The sequence below is a fragment of the Otolemur garnettii genome, unplaced genomic scaffold (genome assembly GCF_000181295.1).
Source record: "Otolemur garnettii isolate 467f Iridium unplaced genomic scaffold, OtoGar3 scaffold00014, whole genome shotgun sequence".
NCBI classification, from domain to species: domain Eukaryota; kingdom Metazoa; phylum Chordata; class Mammalia; order Primates; family Galagidae; genus Otolemur; species Otolemur garnettii.
The window spans coordinates 5,763,187-5,777,146 of NW_003852409.1; the positions used below are offsets into that span (position 1 = coordinate 5,763,187).

The window sequence follows — 13,960 nt, forward strand, 5'->3', positions numbered from 1 at the left end:
TTTTTTTTTTTTTTTGAGACAGTCTCACTTTATTGCCCTTGGTAGAGTGCCATGGTGTCACAGCTCACAGCAACCTCAAACTCTTAGGCTTAAGCCCAAGCTTGCCTCAGCTACCAAGTAACTGGGACTCCAAGCACCTGCCACAACACCGGGTTAATTTTTGAAACAAGGTCTGTCTTGCTCTGCCTCAGCCTCCCAGAGTACTAGGATTACAGGCATAAGCCACCGCATCTGGCCCCTATTAACTTTTTAAATTTACTGAATCTAGCCTCTCCTATTCTCCCTTTTTTTTTTTTTTTTTTTATCTTATAGACTCTCTACATCTCTCCCTCTCAGGGACAGCCACTATTTTTCACTCACATATTTTACTGATTTTCTTTATAGGGGCTAAAATGCATTGGTATCATAGCTCACTGCAACCTCAAACTCCTGAGCTCAAACAATCCTCCTGCCTTCTGAGTAGCTAGGACTACAGGTCTACACCACCACCCCTGGCCACATTTTGTATTTTTTTGTAGAGAGACTTGTTATTACCCACTCTGGTCTTAAACTCAAGGCCTCATGCAATCCTCTTGCCTTGGCCTCCCAAAGTGCTGGGATTACGGGTCCAAGCCACTGTATCCTGTTTAATTTATTATTTTACACAGTTTGGTTTTTTTCTTATTAACAGAACAACAGGAATAACAATATAATAATGTAGGGGAGGAGTATGAAAAGGAGAAAAACTAGAATTTACTGAATGCTTGCTATAGATGTACCAGGAGTTGTTCCAAATGCATTATATGTTTCAATTTATCATCATAACTCTACCAGTTAGATATTGTTATTGTACCTATTTTATAGTAAGGAAACTGAGGCATAACATGATCAAGGAACAACTAGTGTTAGAATTTAATTTTGAATACTGATGCAGATAATATATAGAAAATTTCTAAACTAAGAGAATGAGCAGAGTAGCATAGGACTCAACCAAAAATGCTGGGCTTCCATCCTAGCTACCTCTTACTAGCAGTGTGGACAAGTTACTTAACATATCTGTGTCTCAACTTCCTCATTTGAAAAAAAGGGGTTAATGGTACCTATTTCACAGTGTCACTATGAGAACCCAGCAAGACACTATTTCCAAAGCTTTTGGCACAGATTTGGTACTATCTAAGAGTTTGTTAAATAAATTTAAGAATCTTTACAGATAATTTTTTTTGAAATCTATTTGCACCACTTGGACATATTTCCTCTTTACACATAAAGAACTCAAGGTAACTACGAACTTCAGAATTTGCAAATACTTTCTTTCCTGAGGGTACAAAAGTTGGGAACTACACATGTGGTCACAGTAATGGGTAACAAAATACTCAATCCCGACTTTTAGAATTTGGAAAACATCAAATTCCTACTAATTCTTCTCAACTAATTCATAGGGGCTCTTGAGATAGGTATAGAATAAAACATTGGTGGGATTTTGCATGACAGGAAAATAAATGAACCACCTCTCTGTAAATACTGGGTCTTTTGAGGAGATGGACAGAACATTTATTGATAAAAGATGCAAACTTAAAGAAAACTACTAGGAAATTTAAATTTCTTAATTTTAATGACCTCTACAAATGCTCCATAAAAAACTCAAAACCCACAAGCTACAGAGGTTCTACGGTAGTGCCTTTTGCAGAGACTTAGAAGTATCCTTAGAGAAGTATCTTAGAAATGGAAAAACAAACACTACATATACTTCCTAATAATTGGAATCTAAGTGGTAGCCACATGTGAGCACAAAGAGATGCTAAGGGCATTCTAAAACAAGGAGGGGTAGGCTTGGAGCGGGTGAGTGCTAAAACCTTAGCTATTGGATACAATGAACACCATTCTTGTGATGGACACACTAAAAGCCCCAACATAAGCCTTACACAGGGTATCCATATAACAACATTTGTACCCCTTTATAGTGTGTTGAAATAAAAAGAATTAGTAGCCAGAAGCATAAAGCATTCCTAAAAGATCAACTTCTAAAAATCTCAGTTGAATATAAGAAAAGACTTAAACAGGCATTTAACAGAACAGGAAGCCAAGTAATGGGAAAAAAGTTTAATCTCATTTGTCATCAAAAATCAAATTAAAATCATAGGATATAATTTATACCTACAAGCTTGGCACAAATTAAAAATTCCAAAGATAAAAAGAGTTTCAGCAGGGGAGTTGTTCACCAAGACACCACCACTTTGCAAAGCAATTAGATATTATCTAATAAATGTTATAATATGAATAACTTTTGATCCAACATATCCATATCTAGATAATAAAAAAAAAAAGAATTACAACTACATGCAATAACCTGGATGAATTTGTTTAGAAACATAATACTAAATGTTAGAAGCTGGTCATAAATACACCAATAATTCTTTTACATTTGTATGTGCTTATAAAACTATAGGGATTACCACAAATCTGGACTGTGGTGAAAAATTATCTATTGTATATAAATGGATACGCTAAAGTCAGATAAAGCAGATTTCAAGATCAAGAGTATTATTAGAGACAAATAATGACAATATCATAAAATTCATAAATCATTATTATGACAAGATGCAATTAATAGACAAATTAATTTGACAAAAATCAGTGAGGGCAAAAACACTATTAATGACCTTCACCTAACTGTCTAACCAACTTCAAGTGTACAGGGTATATTTACCAAGACAGGTCATAAGCTGAACCATAAAATAAATCTTAATAAATAAAAAAATCCCGAATCACATATTCTCCATAATGAAATCAGAAATTAGTATCTCGAAAACCCTCAAATATTTGAAAATCAAACATTTCTAATAAGCTATGACTGAAAAAGAAATTACACTGAAAATTAGAAAATATTTAAACTAAATGATAATGTAAGTACAATATAAGCAATACTTTAAACCAGGGGTTCTCAAACTTTTTAAACAGGGGGGGCCCGTTCACTGTCCCTCAGACCGTTGGAAGGCCAGACTGCAGGCCCCGGATGAGTCAGCTGCTGAACAGGACAGGCAGCCGAGACAAAAACAACCTGCAGGCCAGATAAACGTCCTTGGTGGGCCACATGTGGCCTGCGGGCCGTAGTTTGAGGACCTCTGCTTTAAACCTTACTAGCTAGGTGTAGTGGCACACGCCTGTAGTCCCAGCTACTTGGGAGGCTGAGGCAAGAGGATTGCTTATGCCCATGAGGTTGCTGTGAACTATGATGTCACAGCAATCTGCTCCGGATGACAGAGTCAGACTTCATCTCAAAATAAATAAATAAATAAATAAATAAATAAAACTTGTAAAATGAATCTAAAGCTAAAGGATTACCTGACACTGCCGACCGGCAGGCGGTGTCGGGGAGTTCGTGATCGGCGTATGAGAGGGAGAAGGAAAGGGTGGACACAACGACACAACCACTTATATAGTATAGGGAGAAGGCTGAGCCGAAGCTGTGTATTTGGGATCGGTACAATCTTATATAGGGTTAGTAGAGGGGGAGTGGTTATGCTGTTTTGACGGAGGGGTCCTGCGCTGTGCTCTGCGTTTCTGTCTCAGTCTTATACAATGTAGCTAGTTCTATCCTGTTTACTTACCAGCACTGGTCTCTTTATAGGCCTTTTCACGTGGGGGTTGCATTAGGCTAGCACTCCCTCTTAGGATGTAGTTTAATATTTCTGTTAACCCTTACAATTACCAAATTGCAAACTAGACTGATAAAATTAAAAAAACACAAATAACAAATACCCCAAATGCAAGTGGGCTTATCATTATAGATCTAACTGTATTAGCAATAGAGTGTTATGAAATTTATGCCAACTAATTTGGCAACTTACATGAAGTGAATAAACTGCTTAAAAACATTTACTGAAGAATAAAGGCAATGAGAAACATAAGAATTAATGAACAACTGTGAAACGACCTACTGAAAATGAAAGGATATAAAAATAATTACAGATAAAATTGAGTTTACACGTTTCTCAAGTACCTGCCACTTTTTGCCTTGGGATTACACATGCCAGTGGGATTACAAATCAATGAAGTGGAACCAAGTTATTAGTCCCTAGGTTTAGGACCAAGAAATTTACAGTGAACTAACTTTTGAGTAGGAAAATTGAGGCAGACTAATACTCTAGGAACTGGACATACCTGATAAAAAAACAACATAAAAGGAATATTCTATTCCAATAATAGAATATTAGTTGAATAATAACATGACATCTAATTACAGAATATTAATCAAATTTGTTAATCTAAAGCATACTTAAAAATACAGGGAAATGCTGAAAATGTGAGAGGGGGGCATGATGCCATAGTAATTATAAAGCACAGGAAGAAAAATCTTCTTCCAACTGGAAATATACCAAAATATTTGCTAATTATCTGAGCAGCAAGACAGATTTTTTTTGTTCTTATTTCTGTCTTTTCTAATTTCTCCAAAAGAATGTGCTACTTTTATAATCAGAAAAATAATGACCTGTTAAAAGAAAAAAGAGCAGAAGAGAGGCAAAATTCTATTTTACACAGCTTCAAACATACAATAATGAAAAATCATTCTATTGACTCTGAATTTCTATTACCTTAGCAAATTTCATATAAGCATATCTCCTGAGCTTTTATAGGAAGTTCATCTAAATAAAATTAGTTAACTGATATCCCATTTATATGATGGTCTTTAATTTTTTTAATATAAACCTCTTAAAATTACATCATATTTGGTTGTCTCATTAATCTAGTAACAAACCAAATTTAACCTTCCAGGAAAACTAAAGGCTGCTACTCTGATATATTCACTGTATTGAATTGTTAACCTATAATGCCCTCTAGAGTTGACTGATGAATGTGCAAGTTACTTTCCCTGTTAGCTAAATTTACCAGGACCATTTTTCTGGGAGGAGTACTTTTCTCCCATCTCAATACTAGTATCTAGGGCCACATGACTCAAATAATTAGTATCACCTAGGAGCTTTTGAATTATGTAGAAGTTTAGGACCTACTGAATCTAATGATTTAAACTAATCTACAGATCTAATGAATAAGAATCTGCATTTTATTTATTTATTTAAGACAAAGTTTCACTTTGTTGACCTTGGTAGAATGCCATGGTGTCATAGCTCCCAGCAATTTCAAACTCTTGGGCTTAAGTGATTCTCTTACCTCAGCCTTTACAAGTGTTCATCACAATACCCAACTATTTTTGTTTGTTTGTTTTCGAGACAGAGTTTCACTTTATCACCCTTGGAAGAGTGTGAAGGCGTCATAGCTCACAGCGACCTCCAACTCTTGGGCTCAAGCAATCCTGTGGCCTCAGCCTCCCAAGTAGTTGGGACTATAGGGGCCTGCCGTAATGCCTGGCTATTTTTAGAGGCGGGATCTCTCTCTAGCTCAGGCTGGTCTTGAACCTGTGAGCTCAGGCAATCCACTTGCTTCGGCCTCCCAGAGTGCTAGGATTACAGGTGTGAGGCACTGTGTCCGGCCCAGAATCTGCATTTTAAAAAGATACCCAATGTACAAAATGTACATTTTTCTGTCTTCAAATAGAAGGAAAACTATGGAAAATGAAATAATCAGATACTATATATAAAATTCAAAGGCTTCCATGCTGAACCCCCTTTTACATAGTCTAAGCAGAGATGCTATACAGTAGGCTCCCGGTATCTGTGAGTTCCCTAAGTATGGATTCAATCAACCACAGGATCAAAAATGCTTGGGAAAAAAAATGTCTGTACTTAAAATGTACCTTTTTACCTTGTCATTATTCCCTAAATATAAATACATTTACATTGTATTAGGTAAGTAATCTAGAGATGATTTAACAAATAAGGGTCTATGTGCATAGGTTACATGCAAATACTACACAATTTTATGTAAATGACTTGGTCATCTGTGAATTTTGATATGGGCAGGGGTCCTAGAACCAATTTCCCTAGGGATATCAATGGAAACCATGACTACATCAGCTCTGATGTCTAAGCTCAAATGTTCCAGAAACTTCTTTTGAATGTAGTACCTGCTGATGACATTACAAGGCATAACTGTACTATTATCTAATTTTCCTGCTAAACATGCCAGAATTTTTATACCCAACTAATTTCTGCCCTCTTCAAAGGAGTCACTGTGGGAAAGAGAATAAATGCAACTTCCTATTTATTTATTTATTTATTTATTGAGACAGAGCCTCAAGCTGTCCCCCTGGGTAGAGTGCCGTGGCATTACAGCTCACAGCAACCTCCAACTCCTGGGCTCAAGTAAGTCTTCTGCCTCCGCCTCCCAAGTAGCTGGGACCACAGGCGCCCGCCACAACGCCCGGCTATTTTTTGGTTGCAGCCGTCATTGTTTGGCGAGTCTGGGCTGGGGATTTGAACCCGCCACCTTAGGTGTACGTGGCTGGCGCCTTAGCTGGTTGAGCTATAGGCGCCGAGCCCAACTTCCCTTTTAAAAAATCTTTTTGTCACTTTTCCTTTACAAAACAATATAAAAAATGCCTTTTTCCTGTTTCTTTACTTCCTAGACATATCTAAAGCGTAAACAAAAATAATTCTTAATTTAACCAGTAATTCTGCCATTCAAGACCATATGGTAATTTGCTATTTGAGCAATTTCCACAAATTAAGTACATCCAATTACAAAGATTCGCCACTCTTGTGTACGGATTCAACTTTTTGAAGTTATAGCAGAGATCAAAAGTTTAAAACAAGCATCATCTCCCCCGAAGAGGAGAATATGCAATTAGGTATAGAACCTAGCATATCTTTTATTTTAAAAAAAGAAGCATTTAATAGTTGACACACAGTCTAATTTTTTCAAAGTTATAATACCATGGGCAAAGCAGAAAACAAAAGAAAATTTCACTTAAAAAAATTGAACCATGCAAAACTTTAATAAATCTACTTTATAATTTCAAAAGACATTCATCCAGAAAGGACAGTAAGATACAATACAGACTTTCATGTTTCTCTTAAAAATACTTCTAATACAAGTTCCCTTATTTGTACATGTGCGATATACATATAATAATTCTTCCTTAGACTTTGGATGCCTAACAGAATTAAAACATTTTTGTTGAAACTATTACTTTATTGTCTATAAAGGATCTAAACTTGTAACGTCTTCCTTTCTTAAACTCAAGTTAATTTCAGTGTCCTCTCAAGAAAAAAAAATTTTAATAAATTATTAATGACCTGATTCCATTAAAAAAATTAGTTTCAGCAAAAGTGAAAACAGAAAATCCTGTTATTTTTTTCATTGATTCATGATATGAAACAAAAAGGGCTGATGCATTCTTCTATAGAAAAAGTGGGCTTAGAGAACAGTTCTGGTGGCATTTTATGTATGGAAAAGTCTAGTAAGCCTTCCTCAAGGGGAAAATGATTTCAGTATGCTCCCCTTCTGCTCAGTAACTCCAAGTGATTTTCAAATTAGGAGGCAGATTACTAGCATTAAGTTCATCAAATTTAGATCTATCCTGAACGGGGACATTATAGAAATCAAGAACATCTTTAACTCTGCACATCTGGTGAAGCCTGGAATTAGGGACTGCATGGCCCAAGTCATCAGCTAAATGTGCCAAGAGATTGAACTTCAGATGACCATCTTCCAGGGAGATGTCCTGCCAATTACCAGAAAGAGGTGAACCAAAAACTTCTTTAACACAAGATTCCAAACGACTCTGGAGATCTTCAGGCGGTATGTATGTTCTGCTTCGTAAAGGTGGACACACCAGAACAGGTTCCTTTTTCACCTCTTCTACTGTTTCAGCTACCACTGGCTCTTTCTCCTTTCTGAAATGATCAGAAACAATTAATGAAGTCAACAAACACCAAGCCAAATCATGCCCACCAATCAAAATTAACAGAAATTTGCATACTTGCTACTCTCTGACCAACCTGGAGAGTAGGAAAGAGTAAGATAGATTCCTGACCTTGGAATGCTTACTGTAAAATTAAGTTGGCACAGACAGAAAACAAAACCTAAGTATATATTACACATATTATAGGAATTCCTAAGAACTGATGAAGTAAGGTAAATCATCCAGTCTGGGATTCTCAGTCCTCCAAGATCTTATCCTAATATACCTTTCTAACCTTACCTCCCACTAATCTCCTACATACACTCTACATATTACTCAAACTAAACTATATTCTGTTTCCCAAACACATTCCCATTTTCCTGACACCATCTCCTGGTCCAAGTTGTATCTTTTCTGAAATGCCTTTCATCTTCACCCAGGGAAACTTTACTATCCTGTAAGTCTTAGGATAAGTCTCTTTCAAGAAGCTTTACTTGATTTCACAATCAAATAAATGTGCAAGTTCCTTTGATCTCCTTGGCACTTTACAATGTTGGCACAGCATATTACATCTTGAGCTTTAATTTTACGTACATTCTACTTGTAGGAAAAACAGTCTGTTGCATTAAGAGTGATGCCATCTTGAAGCAAATCCACCACGATAACCAATGTTTGAATACTGCATACCAATATGTGCTGTAGCAATGTCTATAGCATAGAAACCCCTCCTAAAGATGTTTATCTAATCTCCCCAGGGGTCATGAGTTTTAGCAAAAAAAATCTGAGACATGACCAGCTACATGTCTTTATCCTAAAAGCTAAAGATATTCTGGAGAGCAAGTGTAGCGGCATCTACCATTTCATAGTTGCTCAAGACAGTTCTGTTCCCCCTCGGCGCCTATAGCTCAACCGGCTAAGGCGCCAGCCACGTACACCTAAGATGGCGGGTTCAAATCCCCAGCAGGGACCCGCCAAAACAACAATGACGGCTGCAACCAAAAAATAGCCAGGCGTTGTGGTGGGTGCCTGTGGTCCCAGCTACTTGGGAGGCGGAGGCAGGAGACTCGCTTGAGCCCAGGAGTTGGAGTTTGCTGTGAGCTGTAATGTCACGGCACTCTACCCAGGGGGACAGCTTGAGGCTCTGTCTGGAAAAAAAAAAAAAAAACAGTTCTGTTCCTAAGTATCTATTAAATATTTCTTTCTGAGAAACTGGATTTGTCAAACTCCTTGGTCTCTGAGCTTCCTCAGCCTCTCAGAGTAGGTCCGCAAATATCCGATCACCACAGAACATACTCTTCTTACTAGATCAGGGTTTCTTAGCCTCAACAATGTTGACATTTTGGACCAGATAATCCATTACTATAGAGGGATGTCCTGTTCACTGCAGAATGTTTAGCAGCATCCCCACTTCCGCCTACTAGATGCCAATAGCACCCAGTTTTGTTTTAAAAACAAAAGACAGCACCAAATATCCCTGGTAAGCAAAAATGTCTCAGATTGAGAACCACTGTACAGTAAGTACCTGAAGATACAGACATGTTTTATTGATTTGGAGGTTCTTTGAAAACACATTTAATAAGTGCTTGAATAACTATTATTGAGCAGATGGGCCAATGTAAAGGAATCAACCAGAAATATATCATTTAAGTGCTTAATAAAAGATCCATTCATGAATTACCTAGAGATTCCTGGTTCCCATGGAGTTGGCATCTAATTGGGATTGGTCATCCTTATAGAAATCGGAGGCAGCATAAATAAAATAGTGTTTGGTCTAAAATACAGTTTTTAGCCCTCTTTGCCTACTTGCCATGGCAATGGAGGCCCATTCTCTATCTATGGAGAATGTAATCTTCTTTCTAAACTTCCTTACTCTGTAAGCCTATCTTTCTCTTTCTCAATAAACTTTGTTTCATACTTGCCTTAAAATATGGTTTTTAATGTGATGCCTCCTTGCTTATGCAAAGACTTTGTTTCAGCAATTAATCTCTCTTTCTGGATCAATTTTTAAAATCAAATTCTCACTACCTATTAAAATATTCCAAGGGCACAAAATATGCTGTAATTTCTCCTATTTTTAATGAAAAAAATTTCCTCCCCTCAGACACCATGTTTTCCTCCAGATATTGCTCACCTTTTCAACAAAAATTCTCAAAAGAATTGTCTATACTTAGTATCTACTTCCTCACCTACTATATTCTCCTCAAATTGCTACAGTCAAATCTCATCACACATAGAAAGAAAAATAATTCATAAGTGGATTAAACACCCCAATCAAAAGACACTGAGTGGCTGAATCAATTAAAAACCAAGAACCAATTCTAAGTTGCCCATAAGAAACTCCTTTTAGATTCAAGGACTGACAGAAACTGAAAAGTGAAAGGATGGAAAAAGATATCCCACGAAAATGTTAGCCAAAAGAAGGCAGGAATAGCTATACTATGTCAGACAAAACAAACTTTAAGTCAAAAACTGTCTCTAGACAGTTACCATACGATTCAGCAATCCCACTTATCAACATTTACCCAAGATTTGAAATCAGTATGTCAAAGACATGTCTGCACCCTCATGTTCATGGCTGCACTATTCACAGTAGCCAAGTTATGGACTCAATCTAAGTGTCCATCCAGAGAAAATGGATAAAGAAAATGCACACACACACACACACACACACACATACATATACACACAATGGAATACCATCCAGTCTTTAAAAAGAAAAAAAATTGGTGATTTGCAACAATGTGGATTAAAATTGGAGAATGTTATGCTTAGTAAAATAAGCCAGACACAGAAAACAAATACTGCATGTTCTTACTTATATTTGAAAATTAAAACCATCTAAATCAAAAAAGCAGAGGCTGAGGGTGTGGAGGTGCGGATGATGGTCAAAGAGTAAAAGCCTCGATTATAATGGAGAAATAAGTTTTTTTCCTCTGAGATATACTGTGTAATGTGGCAGATATAGTAAATAATTATGTATTATACATTTTTTAAATGAAATAATTATCATTAATAAAAAATATAAAAAATAGCAAAAAAAACAATTTATAATGGTAGTTACTCTGAGGCAGACATAGTAGGGAGCCATTGGGAAACCTATACAGGGCTCAATATAGGTAATGCTATACTTTTTAATTGGGTCATGTATACATAGATGTTCATTTTATTATTGTTCTTTCATCTAGACAGATATGAGTTCTTTTCTAAGTATTATACTAAAAATAAAGCTATTTGTGTGACTAGAAGAAAAAAAAAAAGAAGGAATAGAAAGCCTAAACAGATCAACAATACATAAGAAGACTAAAGCAGTAATTGAGAACCTCTGAACAAAGATAAGCCCAGGACTATATAGCCACAATTAATTTTACCAAACATTCAAAGAATGAATGAATACACACACATACACACACATACACACACACACACACACACACACACGAGAAAGAACACTTTCAAATTCACATTATAAGGCAACTATCACCCTGATATCAAAGCCAAAAAAGACACCACGAGCCAACTATAGACCAAAATTCCTGATGAAAATGTATGCAAAAATTCTCAACAAAATACTCAAACAAAACAAATTCAATAGCATATCAAAAGATTTTACACTGTAATCAAGTTGAATTTAGCCCTAGAATGCAAGGTTGGTTTCATATACATAAGTCAAATAATGTTATACACCACATTAATAGAATGAAAGTAAAAACCAATAGACACAGAAAAAGCATTTGACAAGGTTCAATACCCATTCATAATAAAAACTTGAAACAAAATAGGTATGGAAGAGCTTTACCTTGCTACAATAAAGCTCATTTAGGAAAATCTGACAGCTAACATAATCAGTGGAAAATATGGAAAGTTTTCCCTCTAGGTACAAGGCAAAGATGCCAACTCTCACCATTTCTATTAAACACAATACTAGAAATTCCAGCCATAGCTATTAGGGAAGGAAAAAAATGACATTCAAATCAGAAAGATAAAATAAAACTGTCTGTTTGTAGAATACATGATCCTAAAAGTAGAAAACCCCAATGACTATATAAAAAAACCTATTATAACTACAAACAAATCCAGAAAAGCTGCAGGATACAAAACCAACATACAAAAATTGGTAGCTTTTCTTTACAAAAACAACACTGTGAAAAGAAAATGTTTTAAAAACTCATTTACAATAGCATCAAAAAAATGAAATACTTACAACAAACTTAACTAAAGGGGAATGTTAAAGATCTATACACTGAAAACTTCAAAACAATGATGAAAAAAATTGAAGATATCACAATTAAATGGAAAATACTCACGTTCATGTACTGGAAGAATCAATATTGTTAAAATGTTTATATTACCCAACACTTCAATGCAATGGTTATCAAAATTCTACTGTCATTTTCCACAGAAATAGGAAAAAAGCAAGAACAAAGTTGGAGGTATATTTCTTAACTTAAAATCCTATTACAAAGCTATAGTAATCAAAACAGTATGGTATTGGCATAAAAACAAACACATAGGTCAAAAGAACAAAATAAAGAACCCACAAATAAACCCAGACATACACAACTAATTTTTAAAAAATAATATATAATAAGGAAAAGATAATCTCTTCAATAAATGATGTTGGGAAAACTAAATACCCACATGCAAAAGAATGAAACTGGATCTTTATCTCACACCATATACAAAACATAACTCAAAATGATGTAAAGTACTAAATATAAGGTCTGAAACCACAAAACATCTTATAAGAAAAGACAGGGGAAATGCTCCTTAACATTGGTCTTAGCAATGATTTTTTTAGATATGATGCCAAAAGCATAGGCAACAAAACCAAAAAAAATCAAATGACAATAAATAGAACAGAAAAGCTTCTGCATAGCAAAAAAAACAAGCAACAAAATGAAAAAGTCAACCTACAGATTGGGAGAAAATATCTGTAAAATATCAGAACTTGATCAAATCTAATGTCTGATAATATACAAAATATACAAGGAACTAAAAACAAATCAAATAACAAATAACCTGATTAAACAATGGCCAAAAAAACAAATAATCTGATTAAACAATGGCTTAAGGACAGACAACATAGAGATGGCCAACAAGGAAAAGGTGCTCAACAGTACTTATCACCAGGAAAACGTAAGTCAAAATTACAAAAAGAGGCAGAGCAAAATAGCTGGATAGAACCCTCCAATAACTGTCCCTACACCCTCATGGGAACATCAAATTAAACAACTATCTACTCAAGAAAGCACCTTCAGCAATTCTAATTTATTTCTCTTCTTCCCTCCCCTCCACTTCCCCTACTTCCTTCCTCCTAAAGAAAAAATTAAAAAAGAAAAAGAAAGCACCTTCATAAAAACCAAACAAGCAAGCAAGGTATCACAATACCTCAGGGCATGGTAACACTTCATAGTGCTTGAGGGTAGGAAGGACAGTCTTGCACTACCAACACCTAACACCACCTCTCCCCCAGCTCGAGACAGTGTAGCTAGGAGAGAGAATCTGTGTGCTTAGGGGTGGGAGGACACAGTGAATGAGGGACTTCACAGTAGTACTCAGTTCTGTAACAAGCACACATAAAATCAGGCAGAATTCCACTGGTATCCATGAAGGGAGTATTTAGACTAGCCCTCCACTAACTGAGAATTTATCAAACTCCAGGGGGAGGAATCCAAGTCTTGGCTGGCTTCACCATTTTTGACTAAAGTGGCCTGGGACCCATAATAAATTGCATGAAATGCCAGACCATAGTGACTGCAGATTGTAGGAGAGCCCCAGTGTGCTGCTGTGGGCTTTTGGAAGCCATGGGCTTCGGATGTGAACCAGCATAACACCAGCTGTGGCAGCCATGGAAGTGCCTGTGTCCCCTCCCTGAACTTCAGCCATGCAGCCCAGAGAAAGCCCCCCTCTACTCATGGAAAGAAGGGAAAGTACAGTGGACTTTTTTTTGGAACTGGGTACCAGCCCAACCACAGGAAAATAAAGCAGAAGGCAAAATCCTGAAGCCTCTGATTCCAGACCATTGCTCCAGAACAGCACATCTAGACTCACTGTGGGCCAAAACAGAATCTACTGCCCTAGTGGGAAGAACCCAGGTTGTAGTAGGCTTCGCCATCTACTGGTTAACATAGCCTCAAACAAGGCCAGGCTCACCCCTGTAATCCTAGCATTCTGGGAGGC

General features: G+C 36.4%; 1 protein-coding gene across 1 annotated transcript in view; it reads right to left on the reverse strand.

Annotated features, from left to right (window-relative positions):
- Nucleotides 1-7,224: 7,224 nt before the first annotated feature.
- MRPL50 (mitochondrial ribosomal protein L50) overlaps nucleotides 7,225-13,960 on the reverse strand; it is a 19,298-nt gene continuing 12,562 nt past the window's right edge. The window contains exon 2 of the mRNA XM_003785179.3: nucleotides 7,225-7,772. Coding sequence (XP_003785227.1) covers nucleotides 7,385-7,772 — 388 coding nt within the window. The 3' untranslated portion in view covers nucleotides 7,225-7,384. The remainder of the gene's footprint in view (nucleotides 7,773-13,960) is intronic.